This window comes from Hyperoodon ampullatus (assembly GCF_949752795.1).
Source record: "Hyperoodon ampullatus genome assembly, chromosome: 6".
Lineage (NCBI taxonomy): Eukaryota > Metazoa > Chordata > Mammalia > Artiodactyla > Ziphiidae > Hyperoodon > Hyperoodon ampullatus.
Window position 1 is genome coordinate 8,818,345 of NC_136919.1, and position 21,994 is coordinate 8,840,338.

The following is a 21,994-nucleotide window of genomic DNA, read 5'->3' on the forward strand; positions in this document are numbered from 1 at the left end:
TATATAATTAAACAATAAGAATATAAATGAACTTAACATTCAACTCAAGAAACTAGGAAAACTGGGGTGGGGGGGGAGTAGGAGAAATTGATTAATAGATAAAATTAGGAATTACGTTTTAAAATATATACATATATATATAACTAAACACCAAACCTATAGACATGATAACTAAACCCAAGAACTAAATTTTATAAAAATCACAATAAAACAGGTAAAATCTCTATTAAGTGAGGCAAAATACAAAACTATACATTAGGATTGAGAAAGGGGCAAAACCACATATGCAAAGTGAACTAAAATTACAAGGTAAAAATAAAAGCCCTGAATATTGATTTTAAATAATTTTCATGGTGGCAAGTATCAGCTGCAAGGGATAAATGGAACTCAAACCACAGGGTCAAATGTCACGAAGATCACAAATCTTGGTCAAATACCTGAAGAAGCAGGTTGCTCTTGGAAATTTCCCTTATCATGCTCTGAGAGCCTGTTTGTGGCACTCATACTTGACTAATGATGAAAAATTCCCTTCTTCTGGTAAATAGTTCAAAACAGGAAGCTGTCTCCATAGAAGAAAAAAATAAGGCCCTCCAAATCTACTTTATGAGGACGTTGGTATCTTGTTCCCTTGCCTTGAGAGAATAACATTTCTTGATACGTGGAAATGTTTTTCAACAAAATAACATTTCTTGATACGTGGAAACGCCGCTTTTCGGTGAAGAACCTGTTGCTTCAAATATGTTAAAACTGGCTCAAAATTCTATTTTAATTCCAGTGTCTCCTGTTGGTATGGAAAGAATTTTTAGTGCTGCGGATAATCTATGGACCAATGGATTCAACAGACTGAGTATGGAATGAAACTAGGGTGCTTTAAAAAAAGTAATTTTTACCTCTTTAGATACAAACTATTGGTTTCTGAAAAATAAACTACAAAGTCATATATCTAATGTAAAATATTAGATGCAATGGAGACTGTTGTAAGTAACATAAGAGAAAACTATGACTTTGAAATTTAGTAAGTCTCCTGGCTAGCTGTCCATATCTGTCTTTGACTAAGGCTATTTTAAACTCTGTACAGATAGATGTTAACCTGTAGAAAATGTAGTAATGCAAATAATTCCAGCCCATATAAAGGCATATGATGTCTCATGGAATCCCACTGATCATCACCCTGGGAAAACTGACTAATTTTCTATCCATTTTAAAGATTATGTCAGCCTTCTTTACCTGACCATAAAAGTGCAGTAGTCTCAGTTCTCTTGGAATACAGTTGTAATATTTTACTGGTTCTCATACTAATTAATGAGTTAAATAAAATATTTGACAAGTATTCATTTATACTTGTATGAGTCATGATTTTATCTTTAAAAAATTAACAGTTTATATGCACATACACATATACACATACATACATTCACATGCATACATACATACACAATGCATAATCTTGTAGGACAATTTTAATCATGTATTTCCAATAATTTTGCTAATTAAAAAAGAAAATCTGCCATGGCAACCCCAAGAGACATTCCTACAAAGCCCCAAGAGCAGGGCCAGGAGGATGTGATTGGTCCTTGAACGGAAGTTTGCCAAGGGCCCATCCTGGGTCCAGAGTTGGTCTGTGTGGGTGAGGAGCCAGGTACCCAGTGTACACCCCAATTTGTTCAACCTGGTTGAGCCATGGGAAAGGCTGGCTAAGGCAAGGAAGGGTCAGAAACTCTATGAGAGTGCTCTGGAAGGAGAGAACAAACTCCATTATGGGAAGGAGGAACCAGGAAGAGGTGGTCATAGAAACGAGTCTTGAAGGATTTCAACCAGCAGAAATGGGGCTGGAGAGGCTCCAGAAGCAAAAGAATGCACAAGCAGTGGCCTGGAGGTAGGAACACACGGGGATGCTGAAGGGAGCAGCAATTTGGCAGAAATGCAGGCAAGTGTTGCCTTGTACAAGGCTGGAAGGTGAGAGAGAGATGGAAACCCCCCATTTGGCAAAGTTTGTTTTTTTTTAAAATAGATGTTTATTGGAGTATACTTGCTTCACAACACTGTGTTAGTTTCTGTTGCGCACAAAGCAAATCAGCCATATGCACACACATGTCCCCATATCCTCTCCCTCTTGAGCCTCTCTTCCATCCTCCACACCCCTCTAGGGCATCGCAAAGCACCCAGCCGATCTCCCTGCTACGCTGCTGCTTCCCACCAGCCAACTATTTTACATTCCGTAGTGTATATATGTCGATGCTACTCTCACTTCGCCCCAGCTTCTCCCTCCCACCCCATGTCCTCAAGTCCATTTTCTATGTCTACCTCTTTATTCCTACCTTGCAACTAGGTTCATCAGTATCTTTTTCTTTTTTTTTTTTTTAGATTCCATATATATGTGTTCGCATACAGTATTTGTTTTTCTCTTTCTGACTTACTTCTCTCTGTATGACAGATTCTAGGTCCATCCACCTCACTGCAGATAACTCAATTTTGTTTCTTTTTATGGCTGAGTAATATTCCATTGTATATATGTGCCACATCTTCTTTATCCATTCATCTGTCAACGGACACTTAGGTTGCTTCCATGTCCTGGCTATTGTAAACAGTGCTGCAATGAACACTGGGGTGCATGTGTCTTTTTGATTTATGGTTTTCTCAGGGTATATGCCCAGGAGTGGGATTGCTGGGTCATACGGTAGTTCTATTTTTAGTTTTTTAAGGAGCCTCCATACTGTTTTCCATAGTGGTTGTATCAATTTACATTCCTACCAACAGTGCAGGAGCGTTCCCTTTCACCACACCCTTTCTAGCATTTATTGTTTCTAGATTTTTTGATAATGGCCATTCTAACTGGGGTGAGGTGATACCTCACTGTAGTTTTGACTTGCATTTCTCTAACAATTAGTGATGTTGAGCATCTTTTCATGTGCCTCTTGGCCATCTGTATGTCTTCCTTGGTGAAATGTCTATTTAGGTCTTCCGCCCATTTTTTAACTGGATTGTTTGGTTTTTTTGATATTGAGCTCCATGAGCTGTTTGTATATTTTGGAGATTAATCCTTTGTTGTTTCATTGGCAAATATTTTCTCCCATTCTGAGGGTTGCCTTTTTATCTTGTTTATGGTATCCTTTGCTGTGAAAAAGCTTTTAAGTTTAATTAAGTCCCATTTGTTTATTTCTGTTTTTATTTCCGTTACTCTAGGAGGTGGCTCAAAAAAACCTTGCTGTGGTTTATGTCAAAGAGTGTTTTTCCTATGTTCTCCTCTAAGAGTTTTATAGTGTCTGGTGTTACATTTAAGACTTTAATCCATTTGGAGTTTATTTTTGTGTATGGTGTTAGGGAGCGTTTTAATTTCATTCTTTTACATGTAGCTGTCCAGTTTCCCCAGCACCACTTATTGAAGAGGCTGTCTCTTCTCCATTGTATGTCCTTGCCTCCTTTGTCGTAAATTAGGTACCCATATGTGTGTGGGTTTATCTCTGGGCATTCTACCTTGTACCATTGATCTATATTTCTGTTTTTGTTCCAGTACCACCATACCGTCTTGATTACTGTAGCTTTGTGGTACAGTTTGAAGTCAGGGAGCCTGATTCCTCCAACTCTGTTTTTCTTTCTCAGGATTGCTTTGGCTATTTGGGGTCTTTTGTGTTTCCATACGAATTGTAAAATTTTTTGTTCTAATTCTGTGAAGAATGCCATTGGTAGTTTGATAGGGATTGCACTGAATCTGTAGATTGCTTTGGGTAGTATAGTCATTTTCACAATATTCATTCTTCCAATCCAAGAACATGGTATATTTCTCCATCTGTTTATGTCATCTTTGATTTCTTTCATCAGTGTCTTACAGTTTTCTGAGTACAAGTCTTTCACCTCCTTAGGCAGGTTTATTCCTAGGTATTTTATTCTTTTTGTTGCAGTGGTAAATGGGAGTGTCTCCTTAATTTCTCTTTCTGATTTTTTGCTGTTGGTGTATAGGAATGCCAGAGATTTCTGTGCATTAATTTTGTATCCTGCAACCTTACCAAATTCATTGATTAGTTCTAGTAGTTTTCTGGTGGCATCTTTAGGATTTTCTATGTATCGTATCATGTCAACAGCAAACAGTGACAGCTTTACTTTTCCTTTTCCAATTTGTATTCCTTTTATTTCTTTTTCTTCTCTGATTGCTGTGGCTAGGACTTCCAAAACTATGTTGAATAAGAGTGGCGAGAGTGGACATCCTTGTCTTGTTCCTGATCTTAGTGGAAATGCTTTCAGTTTTTCACCACTGAGTACGATGATTGCTGTGGGTCTGTCATATATGGCCTTTATTATGTTGAGGTAGGTTCCCTCTGTGCCCATTTTCTGGAGAGTTTTTACCATAAACGGGTGTTGAATTTTGTCAAAAGCTTTTTCTGCATCTATTGGATGATCATATGGTTTTTCTTCTTCAATTTGTCAATATGGTGTATCACATTGATTGATTTGCGTATATTGAAGAATCCTTGCATCCCTGGGATAAATCCCACTTAATCATGGTGTATGATCCTTTTAATGTGCTGTTGGATCCTGTTTGCTAGTATGTTGTTCAGGATTTTTGCATCTATATTTTTCAGGGATATTGGTCTGTAATTTTCTTTTTTTGTGGTATCTTTTTCTGGTTTGGGTATCAGGGCGATGATGGCTTTGTAGAATGAATTTGGGAGTGTTTCTCCCTCTGCAATTTTTTGCAAGAGTTTGAGAAGGATGGGTGCTAGCTCTTCTCTAAATGTTTGATAGAATTTGTCTGTGAAGCCATCTGGTCCTGGACTTTTGTTTGCTGGAAGATTTTTAATTATGGTTTCAATTTCATTACTTGTGATAGGTCTGTTTATATTTTCTAATTCTTCCTAGTTCAGTCTTGGAAAATTGTACCTTTCCAAGAATTTGTCCATTTCTTCGTGGCTGTCCATTTTATTGGCATATAGTTGTCTGTAGTAGTCTCTTATAATCCTTTGTATTTCCGCAGTGTCAGTTGTGATTTTTCCTTTTTCATTCCTAATTTTATTGATTTGCGTCTTCTCCCTTTTTTTCTTGATGAGTCTGGCTAAGGATTTATCAATTTGCTTTATCTTCTCAAAGAACCAGCTTTTAGTTTTATTGATCTTTGCTATTGTTTTCTTCATTTCTATTTCATTTATTTCTGCTCTGATCTTTTATGATTTCTTTCCTTCTACTGACCTTGAGTTTTCTTTGTTCTTCTTTCTCTAGTTGTTTTAAGCGTAGGTTTAGATTGTTTATTTGAGATTTTTCTTGTTTCTTGAGGTGAGATTGTATTGCTATAAACTTCCCTCTTAGAACTGCTCTTGCTGCATCCCATAGGTTTTAGGTCATCGTGTTTTCATTGTCATTTGTTTCTATGTACTTTTATATTTCTTCTCTGATTTCTTCAGTGATCTCTTGGTTATTTAGTAGTGCACTGTTTAGCCTCCATGTGTTTGTGTTTTCTAGGTTTTTTTTCCTGTAATTGATTTCCAGTCTCACAGCATTGTGGTCAGAAAAGATGCTTGATACGATTTCAATTTTCTTAAATTTTCCGAGGCTTGATTTGTGACCCAAGATGTGACCTATCCTGGAGAATGTTCCATTTGCCTTTGAGAAGAAAGTGTATTCTGCCACTTTCGGGTGGAATGTTCTATAAATATCAGTTAGATCTGTCTGGTCTATTGTGTCATTTAAAGCTGTGTTTCCTTATTTATTTTCTGTTTGGATGATCTGTCCATTGGTGTAAGTGGGGTGTTAAAGTCCCCTACTATTATTGTGTTACTGTTGATTTCTCCTTTCATGGTTGTTAGCATTTGCCTTATGTATTGACTCCTATGCTGGGTGCATAAACCTTTATAATTGTTATATCTTCTCCTTGGATTGATCCTTTGATCATTATGTAGTTTCCCTCCTTATCTCTTGTAACAGTCTTTATTTTAAAGTCTATTTTATCTGATATAAGTATTGTTACTCCAACTTTCTTTTGATTTCCATTTGCATGGAATATCTTTCTCTCTATCCCTTCACTTTCAGTCTGTTTGTGTTCCTAGGTCTGAAGTGGGTCTCTTGTAAACAGCATATATATGGGTCTTGTTTTTGTATCCATTCAGCCAGTCTGTGTCTTTTGGTTGGGGCATTTGATCCATTTACATTCAAGGTTATTATCGATATGTATGTTCCTATTACCATTTTCTTAGTTGTTCTGGGTTTGTTTTTGTGGGTCTTTTCCTTCTCTTGTGTTTCCCGTCTAGAGAAGTTCCTTTAGCATTTGTTGTAAAGCTGGTTTGGTGGTGCTGAATTCTCTTAGCTTTTGTCTGAAAAGCTTTTGACTTCTCCATCGAATCTGAATGAGATCCTTGCTGGGTAGAGTAATCTTGGTTGTAGGTTCTTCTCTTTCATCACTTTAAGTATATCCTGCCACTCCCTTCTGGCCTGCAGAGTTTCTGCTGAAAAATCAGCTCATAACCTTATGGGGATTCCTTTGTATGTTATTTTTTGTTTTTCCCTTGCTCCTTTTAATATTTTTTCTTTGAATTTAATTTTTGTTAGTTTGATTAATATGTGTCTTGGTGTGTTTTTCCTAGGGTTTATCCTGTATGGGACTCTCTGTGCTTCCCGGGCTTGTGTGACTATTTCCTTTCCCATGTTAGGGAAGTTTTCGACTATAATCTCTTCAAATATTTTCTCAGACCCTTTCTTTTTTCTCTTCTTTTTCTGGGACCCCTATAATTCGAATGTTGGTGCGTTTAGTGTTGTCCCTGTGGTCTCTGAGATTGTCTTCAATTCTTTTCATTCTTTTTTCTTTATTCTGCTCCTCGGCTGTTATTTCTACCATTTTGTCTTCCAGCTCACTTATTCGTTCTTCTGCCTCAGTTATTCTGTTATTGATTCCTTCTAGTGTATTTTTCATTTCAGTTATTGTGCTGTTCATCTCTGTTTGTTTGTTCTTTAGTTCTTCCAGATCTTTTTAAACACTTCTTGTATTTTCTCAATCCGTGCCTCCATTCTATTTCTGAGATTCTGGATCATCTTTACTATCATTACTCTGAATTCTTTTTCAGGTAGATTGCCTATTTCCTCTCCATTTATTTGGTCTTGTAGGTTTTTACCTTGCTCCTTCATCTGTGACATGTTTGTTTGCCATCTCTTTTTTTTTTTTTTTTTTTAATGAGTGGGATTGTGTTCTTGTCTTACTGGTTGTTTGGCCTGAGGCTTCTAACACTGGGGTTTGTAGGCTATTGGGTAGAGCTGGGTCTTGGTGCTGAGATGAGGAACTCTGTGAGACCTCACTCCTATGAATATTCCCTGGGGTCTGAGGTTCTCTGTTAGTCCAGTGGTTTGGACTTGGAGCTCCCACCGCAGGAGCTTTGGCCCGGTCCCGGGTTCGTGAATCAAGATCCTGCAAGCCACCTGGGGTGGCAAAAACCACAGCAATAACAAAGTAAAAAATAAACTTAGACTAGGAAACTAACATATATGTTAGGAAAAATAGAAAAATAAAAATATAGATGAATCAACAACTGGAAGGTACATCACTACCACAATAGTAAAAAAGAGGAGGAGAGAAAAGAGAAAAAAAAAAAAAGGAGGGGAGGCCTTGACTGTGGAGGGCGGGGCTTAAGCAAGGGTGCGGTTTGGGTGGTGGGCGGGGGCAATGCTCAGGACCCACAGGGCTGGAAAAGGCCCTGGGGGCTGTGGGGGTGGGGCTTAGGCTCAAGGAACAGAAGGGGCCCAGGTGTGCCCCCCACCCCTGGTCTCAGAGGGCAGGGGACCTCACCTGGGAGCCCAGCAGGCTTCCTGAGCTCGAGTGGGCGGGGCAAACGCCCTCCACTCCTCTCCCAGAGGGCCCCTCCCGCCTGCCTCTCCTGATCTCCCCAGCCTCAGGGTTGCCGATTCTATCTGGCCTCCACTTCTACTGCCCCCTCAGTCCCCCTACATTCTACTGGTTCACTTTGGGGTTCCTCCCATCTCCTTGGGTGTCAGCGTCCCCCACCAGTGGCCAGCAGGTGCCCTAGTTGTGGGGAGACACTAACTCCGCGTCTTCCCACACGGCCACCTTGACCTGGCAAAGTATGTTTTTGACTTGGTCATTCTGGATACTGTGGACATGTGATGACCAATTTGACTGCTTATTCTACTATTCCAGATATTTCAACTCAACTTGCCAACAGGGTGCCAATCACAGTAGTTAAGCATGAACAGTGAATACTAACCAAAGGGGAAAGAATGAGCTGATTGTGGCTGTGTTTGAACAGGAAATTCCTCTGGCCAACTCTTGCGTCTCTTCCGCACGTGACTTGGGGTTCTGGGTTGCTATGTTGCTGGTGGCAGCAGATGCTCCACTGGCCACAGCTGAAAGGTTTATGGTTTGTTTTTTAGTGTCAGGAAGTAGGTGTGAAGTAGGTATGAAACCTTTTGATATTTGCTGCCATTGCCAAAATGCCTCTACTGTGTCCTTGGTACTCTGTGAGGATCTCCCTACCCGAGGGCTTTCATCAAGTGCCACATTCCCAAATGCAAGTTTTCCTCAAAAACACCCATCAAGACAAACCAAAAACCCTCTCTCTCATCCAAGCTCAGTATCTTCCCTAACTCTAAGGGATCACTGAAATCCAGGGTTAAAAATTCAAATGACAGCTTAAAATAGACTGACAAAATATTCATTATTATAAAACTAGAGGTAGTGTAATGAATGTTAAAATGATGGATTAAAAAGAGCAGCAGCAAAATGGTTATATCATGCATCAAAAAGAATAAAATACCTGGGAATAATTCTACCTAAGGAGGCAAAAAACCTGTACTCTGAAAACTGTAAGATGCTGATGAAAGAAACTGAAGACAATACAAACAGATGGAAAGACACACCGCGTTCTTGGATTGGAAGAATTAATATTGTTAAAATGACCATACAACCCAAGGCAATCTACGGATTCAATGCAATCCCTATCAAATTGCCAATGGCATTTTTCACAGAATTAGAGCAAAAAATTTTTTTAATTTGTATGGAAACACAGAAGACCCCAAATAGGCAAAACAATTTTGGGAAAGAAGAACAAAGCTGGAGGAATCAGACTCCCTGACTTCAGACTATACTACAAAGCTACAGTAATCAAAAGAGTATAGTACTGTCACAAAACAGACATACAGAACAGGATAGAAAGCCCAGAAATAAACCCACACACTTATGGGCAATTAATTAATCTATGACAAAGGAGGCAAGAATATACAATGGAGAAAAGACAGTCTCTTCAATAAGTGGTACTGGGAAAACTGGACAGCTACATGTAAAAGAATGAAATTAGAACATTCTCTAACATCATATACAAAAATAAACTCAAAATGGATTAAAGACCTAAATATAAGACCAGATACTATAAAACTCCTAGAGGAAAACAGAGGCAGAACACTCTTTGACATAAATCACCACAATATGTTTTTAGATCCATCTCCTAGAGTAATGGAAATAAAAACAAAAATAAACAAATGGGACCAAATTAGACTTAAAGCTTTTGCACAGCAAAGGAAACCATAAACAAAATAAAAAGGACTGGGAGAAAATATTTGCAAACAATGTGACTGACAAGGGATTAATTTCCAAAATATACAAACAGCTCATACAGCTTAATATCAAAAAAACAAACAACCCAATCAAAAAATATACAGAAGACCTAAACAGACATTTCTCCAAAGAAGACATACAGATGGCCAACAAGCACATGAAAAGATGCTCAATATCGCTAATTATTAGAGAAATGCAAACCAAAACTACTATGAGGTATCACCTCACACCAGTCAGAATGGCCATCATTAAAAAGTCTACAGGGCTTCCCTGGTGGCGCAGTGGTTGAGAGTCCGCCTGCCGATGCAGGGGACACGGGTTCGTGCCCCGGTCCGGGAAGATCCCACATGCCGCGGACCGGCTAGGCCCGTGAGCCATGGCCTCTGAGTTCACGCGTCCAGAGCCTGTGCTCCGCAACGGGAGAGGCCACAACAGTGAGAGGCCCGCATACCACAAAAAAAAAAAAAAAAAAAAAAAAAAGTCTACAAATAATAAATGCTGGAGAGAGTGTGGAAAAAGGGAAACCTCCTACACTGTTGGTGGGAATGTAAGCTGGTGCAGCCACTTTGGAGAACAGTATGGAGCCTCCTTAAAAAACTAAAAATAGAGTTGCCATATGATCCAGCAATCCTACTCCTGGGCATACACCCGGACAAAACTCTAATTTGAAAAGATACATGCACCCCCCTCTGTTCATAGAAGCACTACTTACAATTGCCAAGACAGGGAAGCAACCTAAGTGTCCATCGACAGATGAATGGACAAAGAAGATGTGGTATATATATACAATGGAATACTACTCAGCCATAAAAAGAATGAAATAATGCCAGTTGCAGCAACATGGATGGACCTAGAGATTATCACACTAAGTAAGCCAGACAGAGAAAGACAAATATCATATGATACCACTTATATGTGGAACCTAAAAAAATGATACAAATGAACTTATTTACAAAACAGAAACAGATTCACGGACATGGAAAACATACTCATGGTTACCAAAGGGGATAGGGCGGTGGGATGGTGGGGGGGAGAAAAAAAAGAAAAAGAAAAAAGTCTCATAGTGCAATTTCATGTTAACTTGCTCAGTAATTATACAATAAAATTGCTGGAAGGACTTCCCTGGTGGCACAGTGGTTAAGAATCCGCCTGCCAATGCAGGGGACACAGGTTCGGGCCCTGGTCCGGGAAGATCCCATGTGCCGCGGAGCAACTAAGCCTGTGCGCCACAACTACTGAGCCTGCGTGTCACAGCTACTGAAGCCCGTGAGCCTAGAGCCCGTGCTCCACAACAAGAGAAGTCACCACAGTGAGAAGCCCGCGCACCGCAACGAAGAGTAGACCCCATTTGCCGCAACTAGAGAAAGCCCGCACACAGCAACAAAGACCCAATGCTGCCCAAAATCAATTAATTAATTTTTTAAAAATAAATAAAATTGCTGGAATAATTTTTTTTTAAAGAAAAAAAAAAAAAACGGTTACATCAGAGCATCCCGTCCTGGAGGACTGGTGAGTACAGACACACCCCCAGCTCAGCAAAGGGTGGGGGAGCGCTAAAAATTGTCCTTAATCAGGGAAATGAAAACACCAGAGCTATGTCGTAGGGCAATCACTCTATGGGAGGTGTGAGGAAGACAGTAAGACCAGAAGCAAGGAAACCAGCTAGAAGATGATGATGTTATCAGGTCATAAATCAGAGGGCCTGGCTTACAGCGATGGCAGCCTCTGCCAGCCCATTTGAAAATTAAACATTTTTTCATATATTTACTCATTTAATCCTTACCATAAGAGGCAGGTCCAAGGCTGAGCCCGGGAGTCCACACTCTTAATCTGCAAGGGACACTGCCCCTCATTTCTTGGCCTGTGGTCCCCATACCAATTCAGGTCGCGTGTACTGAGACCCAACAGCTACCTGAGGTACAGGCTGGGGTGACAGTTTCTCACAAGGACTTTTTCCCTTGGGGCTCCCCCAGGCTGAACAGAGATTTTCTGACGAGGGACACTTGCTGGCTCTCTGATTCCTGTGAGTAGCTGAATTCCAGCCCCCCAAGTGCAGGCATTAGAACCCCTGCCCCCCGCCAGCTGCAAAGGTCTCCACACAGCGCCTTCTCTGAACTCTGCTCGCTGTGCTGACTCTGAGAGCATTCTTTATTTCTAGCACATGGTGACTTCCCTTTCTTGGCTTCTGGTTCAGCTTTGCTTCTTGATTTTTAATTTGGTTTATCTATGTCTGTGTGTTTGAAGCAGGCAGTTGGGAGGGAGGGGCTTTCCCCCTCATCACCCCGTCTACCGTATTACCTCAAAGTCCAAAATAAGTCTGCTCAGAGAGTCTCTGGGCACTCACGATCACTTCCTGGAAGCAAACTTTGACTTCAGACACGCCAAGGGTGAGCGGTCAAAGGAGCACAGGAGAAGAGAGCTCCGGGGAGCAGGCACAGGAACGTGGGCCTGGGGCTCCAGAGACAGCGGGGGCGAGAGCAAGGAGGCAGCCACCACCGGGGCCCAGAGGACATGGACGAAGCTCTCCAAGCTGGGGAGAGCCCCATGGGACAGGAATCGGATTGGGGAAGGTGAGAGCTGGGTCAGAGCCTTGCAGCACACTTACAGCCAGTGGGTAAGAGGGACAAAAGCAGTCAGGGAGGAGCCAGCTGTCAGAACAGCGGGAGAACCCCAAGCCAAGCAAAGAGAGAGTTTTCAAGAAGGGGGTGACAAAAGCTGTGGCAAAGTCAAGGAAGAGGAAGGTGCAAATATCCGCAGAACTCATAATTCTGAGAAGCAGTGCAGGCAGGGCTGCCAAGGAATGACTGGGGGATGAGTAATCGGAGGCTGCAAATGTCAGTTTCCTCTGCCTTCCCTCCCCCACCTCACCTCCCACCTGAGACAGGCAGCCCATGCCCGTCACCACTTTCTCAACAACATTAGAGGGGCCACTGGGGCCCGCATCAGACACAGGGGAGGAGAGGCGCTTCCCGCATGAAAGGCTAAAATCCAAAATACGTGAACGCCACACATCTGCCTTCCTGGGAGATTTGCTCAATGACCCTGTGCCCCCAGATGCCTGAAGTGAGAGCCCTGCTCCCAGGAGGGTTCCCCTTCCAGGCCACCACCCTGCAGACCAGGCCGCCTGACCCACCGGCTGTGACTTCCTCCCTGCCAAGTTCTTCAGTTTTCACTTTGCTGCTGCAGATGAGTCAAACTCTCTGGATGAATTCAGTAGGAAAGAGCAAATCATGATAGGAAAGTGCCCAGAGCAAGCAGAGTGTGTGTGTGTGTGCGTGTGTGTGTGTGTGTGTGTGCGCGCGCGTGCGTGTGTGCATGTGTGTATGTGTGTACACATGATGTATAGCATACAACTGTAATTAATGAGCGAATCACCAGGAATTCCATAGCCCCCAGGTCACTCCTATATAAGTCAGGCTCCTCTTGGGATCACCCTAATCAGAGAAAAGTTCTCACCCTCTTGCCAGCTGCTCAGGCCCCAAACCTAGGGATCGTCCTCCAGTCCCTTCCTTTCTTCACCTCCGACATCCTATCTGGCATAAATCCTGCCACCTCTGTCTTCAGAATGCCTCCCCTTTCTGCCTCCTTCTCTCCATGTCCACTGCCACCTCCCCGATGCCAGCCAGCATCACCTCACTCCTGGATTCTGCCCTAACCCTCTAACCCGGCCTCATTTCCACTCTGGCCCCCATGCAATCCCAATTTGCTATTCACATAGTAGCAACACTAATTTAAAAAACAAAAGCAACTCTAAAGCAGACCATGTCTGTCTCCTGTTTAAAACCCATCACTGCCCTCAGAACAGAACCTAACTCCTCTCTGGGCTGAGCCCTTCCCAGATGGCCCCGCCGCCCGTCCACAGCACCCTCACAATCTCCCTCAGGCCTGCTGCGCTCCAGTCACACTGGCCTTGGAGTTTCTTCCACCGTGGCCTCTGCACTGGCTGTGCCCTCACCTTGGCGTGGCTGGCTCCCTCTTGTCACTCAGGTCTCAGACAGGCCTTCCCTGAACACCCAGTCAGTCCCTATCGCATCCTCCTCTTTTGGTCTCCAGCATCACTTTTATTCCTATCTGACAGCCCTTGGTTCATGACTTCATGCATTCAACAAACATTTACTGATCACTTCTTACACCAGCCAGACTAGGCACATGTTTATTCTCCCACAAAAACGTGTCCGTCTCCCCTGGATAACATAAAAGCCCATGAAGACAGGGGCCTTGACCATAGCCTCGGGTCCTGGCATGGAGCAGGCGAGGAGGTGTTCAATAAATACTTGATTTGCAGAATGAATAAGAGCCACACAGTATGTGTGCTCAGGAAATCAGAACTGACCGATAGGACTTCTTGCTTAGGTCTCATGGCTTTGAGGCAGCCAATATTCCAAAGCGGGCCCAGTGTTGGGATAAATCAGACCCTATCTGCGTTTTTCCAGGCCAGCAGAAGGTGACTCCCTCCCTGTTTGTGCATCTAGCAAGCATTTATTATGGGCCTACTATGTGAGAGCCTATGTGCGGGGTCAGCCTCTGCCCTGTCCCAGCTCACCCAGCTGCTGGTACTCAGCAGCCAGCCATGGACAGGCCGACAGGCTGCTCTGCCTACCAGCTAATGACCAACTGGCCCTCACTGAAGGCCATCCATGAAACCACGCGGCAGGTCTCTTCCCGCACCTGTGACCCCCCTTCCATCCAGGTTTCCCAGATATCCAGGGTTTCAATGCAACCCCAGCGACTGCATTCAGGGAGCTGGTCATACACTGTCTCCAGGGGCCTGTGTGCCAGCCTCACTTCTCCAGCCCCACTTCCCAAGCAGTGTGTGTGCCTGCTGTTCCCTGCCCTGTGCCCAGCCTGATTCCAACATCAGGTTCCATCACAGACAAGTCATCCAGCAAATGGCCAAGCACATGGACTATGTGTCCATCAAGGCAAAGCTCCATCACATCGGCTCTGGCACTCATCAGCCCCATGATCTGAGACAGGTTACTACAACTCCTGGAACCTCAGTTTCCTTCTCTGCAAAAAGCAGACTATTAAAATTCTGACCTTTGGGGCTGCTGCGGCTGGTGGGTCTGCTCCTCCCTGCTCTGCAGGGCCATGAGATTTCACCAGTCCCAGATCAAGGGACAAGTGGGGGGAGGGGAAGCAGCCATTTTTTGGCAGCGTTTCAGTGGCTAATCTCATTACTGGGAAAAGAAGTAGCAAAAAAAGGACACAGTTCAGCCCAACAAACATATACAGTTCAAACGACCAGCGTAAACTCAGTCATTTGGGATATGGAGACAAAATCAGTCTGCACCAAGACGGAAGGTGATCAAAGAGGGAGGCAGACCTGTAAACAAAACTGCAGAGCAGATGCCCTGTGGGCTCTGTCACAGCAGGTGGAGAGAGAGTGTCAGGCATAGAGCGGCATCGTCGGTTCTACCGGGCTGGGGGATTTGGATGGAGGAGGAAGCTGGCGAGCTTGGCCCCCCCATTTGCCAAGTGTTCTGCACCAACCACTGTCCTTGGACTAACAGGACAGGTGGGCGCAAGGGGAGAGTCTGGTCTGAAGCAGGCTGAACGGTGGGTTTACACAGAACAAACAGCTCCCCACACACGACCTCGGAGACGTCATGCTGAATCCACGCGGTGTGTATCACCTCCTCTCCCCCTGACACAGCCTTTGGCAGTTGCCATTCTTATCTCCTAGGATGCTGCATCTCCCCACCTTTTGCCTTGCTAAGTGGCCCTCTGTAACCAAGGAAACAGTCCTGGCTCTCAGCCCTTAGGAGGCGATGGGAGATTTCTCAGAAGAAGAACAGTTGTTGTTGCCCTGGGTCCCCCGTCCTTTGGTGACGTGTAACCGCAGCTTCCTGTCCTCTCCCTGGCTCCCACCAGCTAGATGCCAAAGTCAGCGGTCAATCCCAGGGAACCAGAGGAGCAGCGGAAGCCATGGACTAACCAAGGAGTAAGTGGCCAAAAGGCAGCCTTCAAGGCCTGGCTGCAGCTCTCTGGCTCTCTGGCTGTGTGTCCCCTCCCTGGGGCCCTCCTCTGACTTCCCTTCCCCAGATCAAGGGACAAGCAGGGAGAGGGAAAACAGTTCTTTTCTGGCAACATTTCTGTGGCTAAGCTTATTACCAGATATTAATGGCAAAAGAAGGGTGCACGTCAGAGGCCAGCAGCCAGGCCAACAGCAGCCACAGCCAGAACAGAGGCTCAACGGCCTGGGGCAGCACCCAGAGTCTGCTGATCTCACCTCTAAAGTTCCTGTTGGAGCACTGTGTATAGAGGAGACAAAACAATAAACAGGCCCGCTCTCTTGTTTTGACTGACAAGGCATCACTGGAACTGTCCGTGTTGAGCTCCGTGGGGTGTGGTGGGTAAGCGCAGGGACTCCGGAGCCAGACTGCTCCGGTTTGATTCCCGCTCTGCTTCTTAGCTGGGGAACCCTGCATAAGTCATCCCACCTCTCTGTGCCTCCTCTTGATGGTGGGTAGCTGTCAAGAGGAAATGAGGGGGCTTCCCGGGTGGCACACACAGTGGTTCAGACTCTGCGCTCCCAATGCAGGGGGCTCGGATGTGATCCCTGATCAGGGAACTAGATCCCACATGCATGCTGCAACTAAGAGTTCACATGCCACAACTAAGGAGCTGGCGAGCTGCAACTAAGGAGCCCGCCCCCGCGACTAAGACCTGGCACAACCAAATAAATAAGTAAATAAATAAATTAATTTTTTTTAAAAAAGAGGAAATGAGTGAATATAGGGAAAGCTTTTAGAGCAGCGCCTGGCAAATCTGTAAGGAAGAACAGCTGACCCACGGGGCCTAAAAGGGAGTTAGGTGAGGAAGCTCATGCTTTCAAACGGGTCCTGGGTGGATATTTCATTCCAGGCTCTCTGAGGAGCTGTGGGAGATTTATCTTCATTGCAGCAAAGACCCATCAATGGCAGTGATGATCCGGCCACCCTGGCACAGGACTCTGCCGAGCCACATGGAGCAGTCCTGGATGTTGTTCTGGCCCAATGCTGCCCCACCATCCTGGGCAAGGCACAGCATCCTGAGGAGAACGCTGGCCAAAGCTCCATGGATGGGCCCTGCCCATCCCTGAGTGGGTGGTATCTCTGTGCAGGCCCCTCATGCTGACTCCCTGCTGCCCTCACTGACTGTGCCACTTATGGGGTCACTGAGAGTCCCTGTGTTACTGACAGTAAGGTCTGTGTACCGTGAGATTCAGCATTCCTTCTTCTGGGCCCACACAGAGCTCCCAGCGGTCCAAGAAACAACGGCAGCATCTAAATGATGGAAAATTCATTTGAAAAAGAATCTCCAAGCAACTTTTGAAAAAAGCGTCATGGCTCAGATGGACTCAGGGAATCACAGGGCTGGCAGCAACCACAGAGACCAGTGGCTTCCAAACTTGCTTTGACCTCCAAAGCCACTGCTCAACTGAAGTTCACCCAGAAGCTCAGGACATAGAACTGCTGCAAACAGAGCTGCTCTGGCGGGAAACCGTGCTCTGGAGGTCTGCTTGGTGCCCTCCGTCCTCTCCCCCAGCCCCTGCTGGCCCCAAGTCAGTTCCAAAGAACCCCTGGGCTCCACAAAGCACTAACGGAGAACCACAGATCCAGGCCAACCTCCCTAAGTAGATAAGAGGAGACGAGTCCCACAGAATCACTCTGCACAGACGGTGCCTGAATGCAGACCCAGTCTTTTGACTCCAGGCTAAAACCTCTCACTCCACTTTGCTATGGCTTGATCTATGGAAAATTGCAATTTAAAGAAACAAGGCTCACTTCTGACAACCTACAACATAATCCCTACGTATTTTAAAGGCCCCTGAACTAGCCAAGTCTGAAACAGAGCCCAGCCCCGCAGACTGGCAGAAAGAAGTTCGGAAGTGAGCTAGTTGCGGAAGCACAGCTGACAACTCCATACAGTTTCCTTCAGTTCTGTGGGACATAAACAGGTCTTGAAAGGCTTGGGCTGTGTGGCTGTGAGAGACCCCAGATCAGGCGGGCCAGGAGGTGAATGCTAATGAGGGATGGAAATAGCAATGACTTCCCCCGTCAGGCGCGGTGCCAAGCTGAGGAGGATAAAGAGGTCTGAGATATTTTCAAAGTATTTTTACAGCAGAAAAACTTTCCTACAGACTCAATTATATAACTATCAGACTCCACCTCTGAGCTGAAATTATCCATGGCCTTCAGGAAAAAAAAAATTAGTTTTCCCTACATGAGGGTCACAGGTTCCTCCAAAGAAACTCTTAGCTGTACGGCCATCAGCCCAGCGCAACTGCGAGGCTTCCCAGGGGCAGTTTGAAGCAGAGGGCAGACGTCATGCCACTGACCCCACCATCATACATGATGTTGTCAGGTCCAGAAGGGTCCCCAGCCACGCCGGCTTCCTCACAGCTTCCCTGTCCCAAAACGGGGCTGAGGTCACTGAAGGAGAGAGAGTGGCCACGGGACACTTCATTAACCCACAGCCATCCTCCGTCGTTGGCAAAGGGCAGACCGAGAAAGCCTTCTGGGGCTTAAGGAATGGAGAACTTCACCAAAGAAAGGACGGCCCGAACCAAAGGAACAGACTTAGGAAGATTAACTTACAGCCCAGGTTTTTGTCAGCCTGAAGATGGGTGCACTTTGTAATGCTGACACCACAGACATGAGAGAATGAAGGTTGTTGAGTTCTAGAAGTTTCTGGAAAAAAAAAAAGATATGGAATAGATTATTTTGCTGCTATAAACAACAGAACAAAAACATGCTCAAGTGTTACCAAATATTGTCATATTTATGAAATTCAATTACACTTAAAAATATCTCATGTAGAAAATACAGTTCTAGGAAGTTCACAGGAACCATATGCTCTTTTTCTTTCAGATTGTCAAAAGGTGAGTCTGCATCTAAAACATTTGCAAAATTCCGTAAGCTGACTAGTCTGGCTGCTGGACAGAAACATGGCTCGGGATGAGGTTTGATAACGTCCTTTCTGTTCTTTTTTTAGATGAATCTGAACTGTCCCAGCAGGCCTTTGTAAACTGAAACCTCCGCTGTGCCAACAACATCAACATGGGTCTACTGCGATTACCTTCACACCCGGAAGTGGGAGGCTGAGGAAAGATGTTATCAATCTGCACGATCCCCTCAGCTGGGCGCACGGAGCTCCTGCTTCCCAGCCACTTGGCCATGCTTCTCTGAACCAGACCCCAAACTAGTGAGAACATTTGGATTTAATTCCATCTCAGACAAGTTCCTTACCACGGAGGGCAACAGAAGGAGACACAGGTGAGGGTGAGCACAGAAAAATGTAATTGCTCTGCTCTTGGTTTTATGCTGAAGGAAACCTGCCAACAGGACCCGGGTCCCACTTCTCACTCCCAGGAGTCAGTGAAAGTTGTGTAGCTGGCAGGCTCCACGGAACCAAGAGGCCTGGTTCCAACCCTGGTTCCCACTACTGGTGTTTCCTGTGGCAAGTTACCTAAGCCTTCTGAGCCTCGACATCTTCATATCTAAAATGAGGAAGGTAATCACAGCACCTCTGCTGCGTGGGACGGTGCACGTAAACTGCTAGACCAGTGCCTGGCACCCGGGAGAGCGGGCAGTGCAGCGTGGGCTGCTTGTTCTTTGTCAGGAAGACTTGTCCCCAACCCCACCCCACCTGCATGTTCCCACAGCAGCCTGTGCATTTCCTTAGCCCACTGGACTGTATTTGCTTGCACTTGCCCCTCTCTCACCCTGGACCGTGTGTTCCCTGAGAGCCGGGATGAAGCGGTATCTACCATCATATCCCTAGGACCTAGTACAGCACAGAGCAGGGCTTAGTAAAATGAACAAATCCACGAAAAGCCCTTATGCCTAGTCCTCACGGCTCTGTTCCTACCTGGAGATTTCTCCCTTACCACACAAGTTAATACTGCATTTCATACATCTCGTAATATTCCCTAATCGTTTGCTGTGTCTAATAATAGATTCTCTGAGTGAGCTGAATTTCATCCTTTGTATCTGAATGGCTATGCCTGTCACAGAATTTCTTTTAGAGTTGAAGGTTCTCTGGGAGATTATCTAATCCACCCCTTTCCCATTTTATAGATGGGAAACCAAGGCCCAGAGAAAGGAGGAGGCTCGAACAAGAACATACCCAGGGCACAGCGCCAGCATGATGATCCACCATCGGAAGATGGCAGAGCTTAAGGAGGAATCGTTTTGGATCCCTTGGGTGGGGACTGGAAACTTCCACACTGAAAGCACCAGGTGGGCTGGAACTTCATCCCACTTTTTCTCGTGGCCCAGCACGAACTCACTGAGAGCAACAAGTATCATTAAGCCCAGCAACAGTTCCAGGCACTTCAGAATGCACAGGACGTAAAAGCGTCCATGCCCCTAACATACTTAGAGCTGGATGAACACAACCTTGCTGTGAGGAGCAGCAGAGCAGCTCTCTTGAAGGCAGAGCGACATGCTCCGACTGACCGTGGGGCCTGGGCGTGGACACCCACCTCTCTAAGCCTCCCCTTCCTCCTCAGGAAATGGGATAATAATAATGTGAGCGTCAAATGCAATCATTTCTGTAAAGCAGCAGCTATGGCGCCTGGCCAGAGAGGGGCCGCAGTGAAGGTGAGCTGGCCTAGGACCTGGGTGGGAAGACAACACGCACACACAAAGCGGGCAGTAAACAGACAGGACGGTGCTCCGCTGAGTCAGGCGAGCCCCGTGGTGGGGAGCAGTGGGCTGGGTGGGGCTGGCAGGACTGTGTAAGAGATGAGAGTGGTCCAGGAAGGCCCGTGGGATCACAGCCTGGGCTGGCAGAGATGAGGGAAGAGGAGGGGGAAGTGGGGTAAAGACGTGAGCCTGGTGCCCAATAACCGGGAAGGACCAACCCTACCAGGGCAGGCCCAGGGGGTGGGGTCGGGGCAGCAGGGCCCGGGCCTCAAGTGCAAGATTGGGTGGGGTGAGCTCTGCTGACCGCGAACAAACTGTGCAGGATGTGATGGTGTCACAACCTCCGATGCTGACTAAAAGCCATCAACTCCCAGCACTGGCTAAATCTGAATAGGAGGATGAATGGATCCCAAAGGTAGCTGCTGGGGCCTCGTGGAGAGTCTGTGAAAGGCCAGCTATAAAGAATGGTTGGCTGCCAAAACCACAGGGTGGAGGGCACCTGCCTGTGCATGCACAGGGGCTGGGAGGCCGAGCAAGCAGCCAGGCTGGTCCCACAGCTGCCTCTGCCTGGGGAAGCTGGGTCAGAGCCCCGTGTCTGAACCCTGCCCGGCTCATCCAGAGCAAATCAGCTCCCAAAGTACCAAGGAAACACCTTTTTGCGACAAAAAAGGAAGGAAAGGACGGGGAAAAGTCATAATAAAACAGCTTACCTTGGCTATTTTCACAAAATGGCTCAGGATTTCTGCCCTTATTTTTAAAGTCTGTGCTGTTAGAATTTCTCGTACAACCCAAAAACTGACCTGTAGAGTCAAACACAGACACAGACACAGACACACACACACACACCAGAAAAGTTGTTAAATGCCGGACCCACCGAGTTACCCCGCCCACTACTTCTATGGGATTTCTAAGAGGCTGGGAGACTGAGAGAGCAAACCCTAGGGTTGCAGGAGGTTGAGGGTTCCTTTATGACACCCAGCCCTACAAGTGGGTCCCATGCCGTCAGCACCAGCTCTCCAACACGCATAGTGGTGCTGAGAGAAATAAGTACTCCCATCATTAGCCAGGGGACTTATTTGGCCTCCATCGACATATGGGTCTCCCTGAAGGTGCTTCAGGAAATTTTGAGATGCATCAGACAGGATTTCTGCTCAGAAGGATCCCAGTTATGGGGAGACGAATGGATGGATGGACCGATGGACAAATGGCCAGACAAAGGGATATGCATGCTGGCAGTACCACCTATGAGATCCATATCCCCAGCCAGACCCAAGGCAAGAAGGACTCACCTATATTCGCACAATTATAACAAATTTCATTTTCTAGGAGAGGTTTGTCCAATAATTTAAGTGATACAAAAACATCTCTCAAAGTTCTGTAAAGCAATGCAGGTAAAAGGGCATGTTTTTCTGGAGACAGCATATGCCAAAAGGATATACTGGTACTTTTGGTTCAGAATATCATTCACACTTGACCATCCTCGAGCCCCTGAGTCCTTTGGTGGGAACAAGAAAGTCATCCACCAGTGTCTAGTTGACTCACACGATGCCTCAATGAAACAAGAGGAGCTTCACGCTAAGAAACGCTGGGCAGTGGTTTGCTTTCCTGTTTATGTTTCATGACTATAACAACAGCTCTATGTGAAATGTGGATGCCCAAGAGTGCAATGACAGCACCGCAAAGAAAGGAGGAGAGATGGGCAGAGAACAGGGGAGACGTGGATTGAAAAGGAAGGCTAAGCATCTAAAACCTCTAAATTTTACAAAGACTAAAATAGTTAAGGACAGTCCAGAGTTATCAAAGCATGTTTACTGCT

General features: G+C 45.5%; 1 protein-coding gene across 9 annotated transcripts in view; it reads right to left on the reverse strand.

Moving 5' to 3' along the window:
• The window catches only part of RALGPS1 (Ral GEF with PH domain and SH3 binding motif 1), a gene marked incomplete at both ends in the record, with an annotated part of 243,661 nt that overhangs the window by 152,264 nt on the left and 69,403 nt on the right, over positions 1 to 21,994 (reverse strand). For all 9 annotated transcript variants that reach the window (XM_079706615.1, XM_079706614.1, XM_079706613.1 and 6 more), the window contains 2 exons: positions 18,127 to 18,219; positions 20,889 to 20,978. In XM_079706615.1, coding sequence (XP_079562741.1) covers positions 18,127 to 18,219; positions 20,889 to 20,978 — 183 coding nt within the window. The remainder of the gene's footprint in view (positions 1 to 18,126; positions 18,220 to 20,888; positions 20,979 to 21,994) is intronic.